Here is an 11,437-nt window from a genome sequence, read left to right on the forward strand (position 1 = left end):
ACACTTTTTAAAACACTAATAAGAAAAGTACTTTTAGTCATTCATATATATTTGCTAATTTTAACAAATATATTTTAGGAATTTTCTATGAGTATTCTCTTAAAAATTAACTAGCCTAGCAATTCTAAAAAGAGTCAAAAGATTTTAGTTGCAATTAAGATATTTAAAAAACTCATTGGTAATATGTAAAACAAAACTCTAAGAAAAACTTGATGAACATTTTAACCTTGTCTTTTTAAATTCTTATGAGATAGAAAAAAATAATACTCTTTTCTTTATAGATCATGGGTTCGTAGGTTAATCATAAATCAGACAAAAATACTAGCCCTTCCTACTATGTGCATATAGTGCTCCAATAAAAAAATTTAGGAATAATTCTTTTTTCACCACCTGAACTATCACATCTTTTCACATTATAACCTCCTGAACTTTTTTTGACATATAATAACCCCCTAAACTATAAGAAATACCTCACCACCCTGATGTCATTGATGAAATTGGTGAATTGACCAAATTGTTCCTTCACTTATAATGACAAGATAGTTAAGTGGCTTAGTTAATATTAAATATATTTCTTTAAATTCTTATATTGCCCTTGTGTCTCTCCATTTCTCTTCCTTTCCTCTCTGTTTGCCCACTCATCGTGCTAGTCATTGCCGCCACCAGCCCACCTAAAACAGCCTCATCTCCTCTCTTAATGGTTTCGAGATGCCTCCTCCCTTTCGTCACCCAAACCCACCAGACTCAACACATTCAACTTCCTATCGCCACTACCAACAACAACTTGCGACTCCTTCCACCTTTATGTCCACCGACGATAACACCTCCCCAACTCCATCCACTCGTCGTGCTGATCGCCATCACCACCGGCCCACATCGATCAACCCCATTGTTGCATTTGAAGTCGCTCCCCAAGGCAATCTACAAGATCTTGTGGCCTCTCCGGATGCGGCCCTTAGCCTCAATGTAGGCAAGCTTGTATTAGATGGAGCTCGAGGAGGTGTTCCTAAATCAGTGGAGGGTCATCTTGAGGGTTCAATATGGACGGGGAGGAGATACATGTTCTTTTCTAGCTCGTCGATGACGATGCGACTGCCGTAGTGGATACAAAAGTGGCTAAGGAGCTACTCATTGAGGAGGATGAGGGGCCCAGGGTGGTGATGTTGGCCTTCACGGCCTCACCAACAATGGCTATCAGGTCTTAGAGCAATGGGCAGATCAGTCTCGCCTTTACTGACCGTAGTGGTCGAAGGCGGCGACGTAACTGTCGATGCTGCGCTAATCCAAGATCCAACTCCAGTGGGTTTCTCAACAAAGTTGAAGTCGAAGAGGATGCAGATCTTGCTCATGATCTTGAGGCTATCGGAGCACGGTGGATCTGAGCTCAAGCATGTTGCTCCCAACTAACGGTGGGCTGCGGAGAAGGCGACGGTGGTCAACTCCGTGGAGGTTGCAGCTATGGTGGTGGGCTAGGTAAGAATAGGTGATTGTAGCTATTGAAGGAGAGGATGAGAAGGGGTATTTTCATCCACCTAAAATTTTCTCATGACTTGCATGTGACTTGCACATGTATAAGGAGTAAAATTGTCATATATTTGTCACGTGATTACCACATGACATTTTTTTGACAAAAATGAGTAACAAAATTTTAATTGAAGGAATTAAGTGAGATATTTCTAATATTTATAGGCTCATTGTGTACCCAAAAAAAAGTTTAGAGAGTCATTATAGAAATAAGTGATAGTTCAGAAGGTGGAAAAGGAATTATCCCATATTTTTAATTAAATATCAACTCAAACATATCTATAAAGGAAATCGAATCCAACTTCTATCACAAGCTATTAGGACTTGACAACCTTAGGTGGATATGAGGTTAGATTTAGTGTTATTAAATCTGTCTTATATGACCATATGAACAGTTTAGCAATTAAGTGGCTATTACGCAGAATGTTTCCATTTGACAAACTAATAGCAGTGTTTTATTTCATTATATGACTATTCTCAAGAAAGTAGGAAGTTCAATTTATAAATTCTGATTGCTTGATTGGTGTTGTGGAAATTAATGAAAGGTATTATATGTAATTTTCGGCATTCTCTATTCTTCTTGGCCAGAAAATTTAGAAAGGACCAGGCAAAAACAATTAGAAAAGGCAAGAAGATTTCAAAGGAATTATTTTTATATAAAGAATGAGTTTCTTTTTTCACACAAAGAATGATGCAGTAGATATTTGATTCTCTTATTATTATTATTATCCATCTTTCCATAGGATAAGATGGTTTGATAACTTAGCATAGAAAATTGGAGCTTTCCCATATTATTGCACTGTCTAGTTAAAATTATATTTTGTTTTGAGTACTCCCTTGTCTACAAGATTTTAAAAAACAGAAAATACAATTTAAACTCCATTGTTGCCCTAAAATTCACTCTCTCTAAACTTACATTTATGCCACTTAACTTTTTTATAATTAAAATTAAATATATTTTACCACGTTATACTTATAACTAAAATTATTTTATCCTTTCCGTATTTCAAAACATCTTTATATACTTATGATTAAAGTGTTATTATTAGTTTTTCTATTAAACTTAACTGAACAGCACCACAATAACCAAAACATCCCATCGTGTTTGTTAGACAAAACATGCATGTGATGCGGACATCACTGATAAGACCCGATGGCGTGTGTACCAGCGTAGGAGGCGCCGACAGTTGATGATCTCTCCTATAGGGATTTGATTCTGATTTTAATTTATTTAGGGTGTCTTTTGTTTATTTCATATGTAGGGTGTTTTTTGCTTAATTCCATTATAAGTCTATATATAAACCCGTTATATTTTTTTTGAAGGTTAATGAAAGTTTATGTGATTTTATTCTCTGGAGAATTTTGGTGTGAAACAAGTGTGAAACCCCGTTCCTTCCCTTCTTATTTTCTTCTTTCATTTTTCTCTATCATGTTTTGCATTATTTTGGAATCAGAGCAATGGTTTTTTACGTTCAAATTTTCTCCAAACCATATTTTCTGTCTCCATCGCCCATTAATTTTTTCGTGCTACTCATCTTTCTCAACTTTTATCACCAATTCCACTATATATAGATGGCCCGCCTTCCAAGTTCTATGTCGCTCTACATTTGTCCTTCATTTGACACTTGCATCACAAATGTCAAATCATTATCGCATGAGAAGATCGCCGTTGTAGAGGAACGAGAAGAATCAATCATCATTCCAGAATTGTGAAGCAAAATCCAACCAAACGTGGAGTGTTCGTGCATCATCCAATAGTCCATTATCACCTAAATTAGGTAATCAATCTTTTTCCTTATCATAGGTGAGCAAAAAAAAACATCAAATTTTCAATATTTTGAAATTTTCAAAATTTCCATTTTTGGCTCTTAGGTTAGAATCCCAACAAATTCCTTTTTTCCCTAAACTTCCTACCAAATTTCTTTTTTCTTTTCAACATCCCAACAAATCCCACATTTCCTAAACCTCTACCAAACTACCTTTTTTCTTTTCTTTTCTTCTCCCTCCAATATTCCCAATTCGCGAAATTTTCATTTTTGGCTTTTAATTTTTGTTAGAATTCCAATAAATTCTTTCTTTCCCTAAACTTCCTACCAAATTTCCTTTTTCTTCTCAACATTCCAACAAATCCCACCTTTCCTAAACCTCTACCAAACTATCCTTTTTATTTTTCTTTTCTTCTCCCTCCAATATTCCCAATTTTTGAAATTTTCCCTCCCTAAATAAAAACCAACCTATTGAAATCAGCTCCAAGCCCAAGCCCATTAGCCACCCAACCCAAACTCACTCACACCTATTAACCCAAATACTTCCAACCCAACCTCATTAAACCTAAAACCCATTAATCCAAAAGCCAAAAACCTATTAATCTAACCCCTCAACCCGTTAGTCATCATCATCTCAACCCGTTAGCCATCTTCATCCCCAACCTCCTCTCACCTCACACTGAGCCCTAGCCCAATTCCCAAATTCCTTCCTTCACTAGACTCCTCATAGCCAGCAACTTCTCCATCGGCGTTGTCACCGCCAGTAGTGCTCTCCACTGATGCCATCATCGCCAGTGTCGCTCTCCACTAACGCCAACATCGCCAACCCCACTCTCCACCATTGCCAACGCCATCTTCTTTGAGCTCCGCCGCCTACCGTCGCTTGCTTGTAGCCGCCAACCCATATCTTTCACTGTCACGTCCCCATTGACTTCTTCTCTTGTCCCCATGATCGATGTCATTTCTGAAACTGAGGACAAGCCTTGGCATCATGAAGATTTGGGTGTGAAACCCTAACTTGAAGGTGAAGGTGTGAAACCTATCCCTAAGCATGATGATACTTGGTTTGACTGAGAACAGTAAGAGCCCGATCGACTAGAGAAGTATGAGAAAAGTCTCAGTCCACTGCTCGAAGTCACTAAGGATAAGTTATATCATTAGAAAAACTTGGATGTGAAACCCTTGCTTGAGGGTGGAGGTGTGAAACCTATCCCTGAATCTAATGATATTTGGCTTAATCAAAGTAACTTGGGGTGCCAGGAAACTGTGAGACTGGAGCAACCTGAAGGCTATAGGGGATATACTCGATAGAGTCGAGTTCTCTCCCACTCGGAGAGTATGATGCAGACATCACTGATATATTACACAGGCGTATGTATCAGTGCAGTTCCTCTTTTAGAAAATTAGTCTTAAGTCAAGTATTTTTATTATACATTTACTATTTATGGTGTTTAGGATTATATTTGCTTTTTGGCAATTGTTTAGAGTGTTATTTGCTTATTGTCATTTGTAAGGTCTATAAATATGCCAACTGTTTACTCAATCAGGGTTAATGAAGAAATGAAATTTTTTTGAGATCTCCAATGTGACTTTTGGGTGTGAAACCCTAATTGAGAATGGAGGTGTGAAACTCGATTCTTTTTTTCTTTCTTTCACTATCATCGTTCCTAGAATCCTAACGATCTATTTGTTTCACATCAACATGCTTTTGAGATAATATTGCTAAATGATTAAGATAGTCATGATGCTTAATTAAATTTAACGGCCTAATTTTAGTCATAAGTATAAAGACTTATTTGAGACTTTTTAAAGTACGGGTAAAGCGATTTTGAGCATATGTACATAATAGTAAAATATATTTAACCCTTATAATTATATACTTCAATGCAACTATTTACAAATAATAAATTTACTTTGAAATAAAAAAAATCAAATTACACTTTTTATTTTATAACAAATAATTAAACATTATTATTTTTTATCAATTTTTTTTTTTGTTTTTTTGCTAGTTCAGCCACTATCTTTTCTACTTTTACAATTTTAGACGTTACAATATATATATAAAGGGTAAAATAGTCACATACTTGATAATTTAAAGGATATTTATCTTCACTATGAGTTTTGGATTGAAAACTTAATGGTTGCATATAAATTAAACCTAAAAGGGAGTTAAGCGACACATATCAAAATTCATTGTGGCACTTTAAATTTTAAATCTGAGCCCCTAGGAGAATAGGATAAATAGAGCACTTCCAAAATGAAATCTAAAAATAAATAATGTAAATATATTTAATACATTAAGATGACATTTAATACAATTTCTAATTATTGGAATGTAAAATTACTACTCAAAATTTTCCTATCATGATGACTACAATTAGACAGGTCAACTTAAATACAATTTAATTATTTAATAAGAGGATGATCCTATAAACTCAGATAGATCAGAAGGCCCAAATGGACTCTCCAGAGGAGCCTATTGATGTGCATAATGGATGTTCTCAAAAATCAAACAAAAATATGTACAACTTGCACTTGAAGCATAATTTCTAGTTATTGGGTAGGAAAGTAGTATTAGCATTCACTAATACATGAACAAATTGATATAAAGATGAGCTTTTGGGATGACCCAGTTTATGGAGACAACTTAACTAAAGAAGAAAGTGAAATTACAGCCTCTCCAACAGTTAGGTAAAGGGAATCCATCCCAAAGAAATTATGAATCTCATTAGCTCTTTGTAACTTCTCCATCACTTCTCCAACAGGATTAACAAATATAAGCTGCAAAAGAAAAAGAAAAAAAAGGAACAAAGTCACAGATAGCAAATTTAAGCCTTTTGATTAATGAGTCAAAAAATATTTTGATCATAATACCTCGAGACCGCGTTTCTCCATTGATTTTCTTAGGTCAATCAGAAAAGCAACTCCACTTGTATCAACAGAAGCTACACCTGAAATTTTATTTCCCAATCATAAGATTAAGCCATTAGTTTCTAATGTGATGATCTTTTACAATTACTTTTCTATGCATTTAGTGCAGTATCTTTGTGAAATGACTAATTTGTTAAGCATTGTTTGCTCTTCCTTTTTAAACAGGACTAATATGTAATCAAGGTATATGTATATGTAACATCAAAGGAATGATAAATGAAACTCAAAAGAAACAACCTACCAGATAAGTCCAAGATTACATATTGGAGGGCTGTTTGCTTATGCTCTGCAACCTTTTCTTCTTCTATCCATCGCCTAATCCTACAACAATATCACTGTCAATAATTTTTTTTACGAATTTATATACTAACTTGAAGAGAAATTCTACTTGTGCTCTTCTATATAGATTACCAAGAGTATATTTGAAGAATACCTTTCATTGAGGTAGGTAGTATTTGCAAAGTTAATAGGAGCTTCCATTGCTAAGATGAGGAACCCTGGAATCCTTTGAGCCTCCTTGTACTGATAAACGTTCCGGTAGATATCGGTACCGTGAATATTCCCTAAGAGTACCATCTTAGGCCTTGTAGTCTGAAGAAGTATCCTGAATATTGATATGCAGACCTACATAACTCAGAGAACTATCAGTCATCACATAGCTAAGAGAGTGAAAGTAAGTAATGTGAAGCAAGTAATCAGATAAAATGCCATTACCGCAATCGCCAGTCCATCTTCGACAGAGATAAAAATGACACCAAGAAATGCACATAAGCAGACAAGGAAATCCATCTTATCCATCTTCCATATGTGGTATGCCGCAGGGATATCGATGAGCCCAGCAACCGCAGCAATTATGATAGCTCCGAGCACAACATTGGGCGTGTAAACAAACAGTGGCATAAGGAGGAGCAACGCTACCATCACTGTCACTGCCATTACTATGTTAGACATTGCAGTCTTGCATCCAGCATTGTGATTAACCGCAGAACGGGAGAAAGCTCCTATGATTTCAAAGAAGTTCTTTGTAAGAGTTTGTTATTATTAATTTAAAGGGCATCCAAGAATTGTCCTTTACAACTATAGGATGAAGAATTGTCTTAGATACCTGTGGTTATATAACATGAAGTGCAGGAACCCACAATGTTCATCAAACCTATGGCCATCATTTCCTTATTCCCATCCACTTGGTAGTCCTTGAGTGAAGCAAAAGTTCTCCCAACTGCCACTCCTTCCTATAGAAAGAAATATAAGATAGCTAAAGCTCTGCTAATTCTAATCAATCTATAAGATTAAAATAGTTACATGGTTCCATAACTAGACAGTGCAGAGGTCTTTCTATAGTTTCAGATAATTCCTTAGTTAGATGGTTTCATGAATATTGAAAGTTCGAGTATAAGTAGAAAATTTTCTTGGATAAAAGATCAATGTTCAATCAGTCATTTATTCGACAGTTCTAAGAAAAGAGATGAATAAATAAATTTGCGATCATCGGGGTATATATATATATATATGCATGATTAAGATGCTCAGGAACTTACAGTAAGGGAGATAATTCCGGTAACAAGTCCAGTTTTTATAACAACGCGTAAATAGGTAGCATCAAATAGTAACTTGTCCCATGAGGGGCGATTTAATCCGCGTTTCAACTGACCAATCTGCAAAATAAGAAATGAAAATTGCAATAATAAAGATTAATCAGTTCACGCAAAGAAAGAATTGAAGCTTACAAGTAAAAAAATCATTCAAATGAGACACTAACAGTACTGATGCCATGGTTCTCTGCTTTGAAGATGAAAACAATAAGTGTGGAGAGTATAACAGATGCTAATGGTGCTCCAGCTGATACCCAGAAAAGTTTTGGCCTTCTCATTGTCTGCACCAAAACATACATAATAAGTTGCGCAACAACATGAGTATAACAAATACTTATGGTATATATGCTTTCATTTGGTTTAAGAAAATTGCAAGACCCTCTCTCCTATATCGATCTTTCTCTCAATAAGTTTGGGTTTCTAGATATAAGAAACAACACGACCATCATTAGTATGAGCAGCATAATGACCTTCTTTCGAAATTTATGCAAAGAAACTAAGAAAAATTATGGGTAAGAAGGGTAACTAAGAGAGCATACGATGTGTCTCGCCAACAACAAGAACACCAGGAAGCAAATCCCCATCAACACCGTCTGCCATGACCACTGCATGGATTGTTAAACCACAAGCTTATTACAGTGAACCCAACAATAACTTAAATCAAGAATGGGGAATAAGAAGGCTAATTAGTTAACCTCGTCGGTCTTATGGAAAATAGAGCTCATGACAGGGACAAGACCCATCTGGTTGGTGAAATGAACGATCCCGAAGAGGTTCTTGAGCTGCTGGAGAGAGACTATAATGGCAGCTCCGGCCATGAAACCGACGAGGGTTGCTTTGGAAAGGAAATCTATGATGAATCCCAATCTAATTAAGAGATTCAAATCAGTAAGTAGAAATTAATATTGGACAGTTATTACTGTAGGTAAATGTTTAATTAAACACCCTATATATTAGTTATCTGTAATCAGACTCCTTTTTTTTTCTTATAATTTTTATATTAACAACTGCCCTTGATATGAGATTATGATCTATTTAACTCTACTAATAAAGTTAAGACAGTTTCTAACCTATCCTAGAGAAAAATATTCACGAAGAAGTTTGAATTTTACTATGGTACTCTAGGCCACCTAAATAGTATATTAGAAGTTAATAAAAGGGAAAATAGGATAGTGTCCCTACCAAAATATTTATTAGAGATTGGTTAGTTTAATTTAACTTAGGTGTGATATGAAAATAATAGGCAAAAGAGAGAACTGGAAAGTATTAATCATCAAATCATCAAATATAGGGCGTTATTAAAAATTTCCCATCATTGTACTGACCAAACTAGCCCTACCAAATATTTATTTTACTTATCTAATATATTTTAAATTTTAAATACAAAATTTTGTGTTTTGAAGTGTGACTAGTCAGCAACTTTCAAATATAAATAGTGACTGGATCATCACCAACTTATATATAAATTTTAATTACTTTTAAAAAATTATTAAGTTTTAGAAATATTATATAAATCACTTAAATTTAAAATTTTATCTTATATTTACTGACAGTTTTTAAACACACATAATTTAATATTTAAATTTCTAACCGAATGAGAAATATAAACAAAACCAGAGAAAGACTTAAGATATTATAAAAAGAAAGGAAAAGAAAAAGAAAAAGAAAAACTCACCTCAGTATGCCAAGAGAAGCTTGGAAAAGTCCGGCGAAGAAGGTGGCAGTAAACGCCAGCTGCAGGAAGAAGAGGGGCTCTGCGTTCGGATCCGCCACTTGCCGCAGCATCGAACCCATCAAGAGCGAGGCGATGGAGACCGGACCCACCGCGAGATCCCTCGAGCTCCCCAGTACCGAGTACACCAGTGGTGGCACAAAGCTGGAATCTACCATCATTAATTTTGGACATATATCCCCTAATTAGTCTCACATTATTTGACCAAAAGTTTTAAACTTCAATCTGTCATCTAACGCTTACTCACTTCACAAGGACCAATAATTATCAAAAAGACAATATGTGGGCCCTTCTTTTCTTTTTTTGTTTGGTCTGTACTCAAGGAACCATCCGTGAATCAATCATTACTGAGCTTTATTAATACTTAAAACATTGGTCAAACTTACACAGAGTAAGTTACACTGTATATTAATCTTCTATCCTCGTTTTAAGAGTTTATTTTATTACACCAGTCAAAACGTCACATAAATTTATAGATATAGATGCTTACAGAGGCCTATGATGGGAGGGAGATCAGCGAGCTTGGCGTAGCTAATACCCTGCAATGAAACATTCATATCTATAGAAATCACTGCAACTTTTTTTTTTTTTAAATCTCAAATGCTTAATTTAACTAATGAATGGATGAGAAAAGCAGTACGTACCTGAGGGATGGCCAAACTGGCGATGGTGAGTCCGGCGATGAGGTCGGATTTGAAGAGCGAGAGTGAGTAGTTCGGTGCCCATTCTAGGATTGGGAAGAGGTACTTGGCAACTAGAACCCACTTCTTCTTCATAGGCTGGCCTTCCAAGCACCGGAAAGGGTCGTCGGGGAAGAAGGTCTCCTTCAACCTCACCTTCATCTTGCTCACCGTGCTCTGCGGCTCCGCCGCCGACACCTTGTGCACCACCGTCTCCATCGACCCCTTCTCCCCCACTTCGCCTTCCACCATTCCTCACAATGTCAATATATATATATATACGCAAGTCCACAAAAGGAGGACCGCAAGGAAACAAAAAGTGGTCGAGAAGAACAAGAGCAAACGAAAAGAAAAGGAGGAGAAGCAAAGGAGTAGAAAGGTGGTGGGAGGAGAAAGAGATGTGACTAAAAGTAGATGCGAGGGGGGGTGGGAATCAAGCAGGCCCACAAAAGTAAGGGGGGGGGGGGGGGGGTAATGGTTAGATGATCTAGGTAATGAATTAATGATATAGATATAGTCATTTGAACATGTTCTTTTACGTGCGCCTCTAATAGACTAATAATATAATTAGTATAATATAGAAACCCATGCCAAAGAATAAGACAGGCTCACCTAGAGATGTTGTTTTCTTCACCTTATTAGATGCCTTGAGACTTTTTTCCTCTTGAGTGGGGAGAGGAAAGGAGGTGTAGTTGGAGTCATTGAATTGGACTGCATTGTGTGGTGTGCCATGGGAGTTATATCACCATAGATAGATACCAACATAACGCAGTGCGAGTTCGAAGGATAAGAGGAGATCAGGAATGGGGATTCGATCAAACTTGCTTTAGGAAAAGAGGATCCCAGTGGGGACAAGAGGGGGGCAGCAGATGGGTGGTATATTTTGGTGGGGCGGTCGAAACGACTGGAGTAGTCTGGCTCGAGTGTCGCATCTCGGAGGAGAGAGGAGAGAGGAGAGACGAGAGAGGAGAGAGAGAGCAGATAAAGATGAGAAGAGAGAGAGAGAGAGATAATGGAAGAGAGAGAGAGAGAGAGAGAGAGAGAGTCATAGAGAGAGAGTCATAGAGAGAGAGAGAGAGGGAGCAGAGGAGGGGGAAACACTTGTCGTCGTTTGCTCGGAAGCGAACTGGTTCTTGTTGTCCGGAGTGCAGCAGTGACGTGCTAAATACGAGAACCTAGCGATATGTCTTGAACCGTGCTAGAGTTTCTCAG

The 11,437-nt window shown here is 36.7% G+C and overlaps 1 protein-coding gene across 1 annotated transcript; it reads right to left on the reverse strand.

The window, feature by feature from the left end:
- Nucleotides 1-5,819: 5,819 nt before the first annotated feature.
- Nucleotides 5,820-11,078, reverse strand: LOC140796996 (probable sulfate transporter 3.3). The gene is made up of 14 exons (XM_073150234.1): nucleotides 10,838-11,078; nucleotides 10,190-10,467; nucleotides 10,036-10,084; nucleotides 9,489-9,696; nucleotides 8,509-8,680; nucleotides 8,353-8,418; nucleotides 7,981-8,094; nucleotides 7,760-7,876; nucleotides 7,327-7,453; nucleotides 6,936-7,222; nucleotides 6,655-6,845; nucleotides 6,463-6,542; nucleotides 6,165-6,241; nucleotides 5,820-6,071 (listed from the first exon to the last, which is right to left on the reverse strand). The coding sequence occupies exons 2-14, from the start codon at nucleotides 10,442-10,444 to the stop codon at nucleotides 5,925-5,927; spliced, it is 1,890 nt and encodes a 629-aa protein (XP_073006335.1). The 5' UTR covers nucleotides 10,445-10,467; nucleotides 10,838-11,078; the 3' UTR covers nucleotides 5,820-5,924.
- Nucleotides 11,079-11,437: the final 359 nt, after the last annotated feature.

Source organism: Typha latifolia, chromosome 10 (genome assembly GCF_019914945.1).
Source record: "Typha latifolia isolate L0001 chromosome 10, TyphaL0001v2, whole genome shotgun sequence".
NCBI lineage: Eukaryota > Viridiplantae > Streptophyta > Magnoliopsida > Poales > Typhaceae > Typha > Typha latifolia.

What these genes read in the sequence shown, in the direction of transcription:
- LOC140796996 (XM_073150234.1), bottom strand. Translation starts at nt 10,444, where the DNA reads ATGGAGACGGTGGTGCACAAGGTGTCGGCGGCGGAGCCGCAGAGCACG. An exon ending in AGAACCATGGCATCAGTACT is followed by an intron (nt 7,877 to 7,980) that starts GTTAGTGTCTCA and finishes CTTATTTTGCAG; the next exon opens with ATTGGTCAGTTGAAACGCGG. An exon ending in TGTAATCTTGGACTTATCTG is followed by an intron (nt 6,242 to 6,462) that starts GTAGGTTGTTTC and finishes ATAAAATTTCAG; the next exon opens with GTGTAGCTTCTGTTGATACA.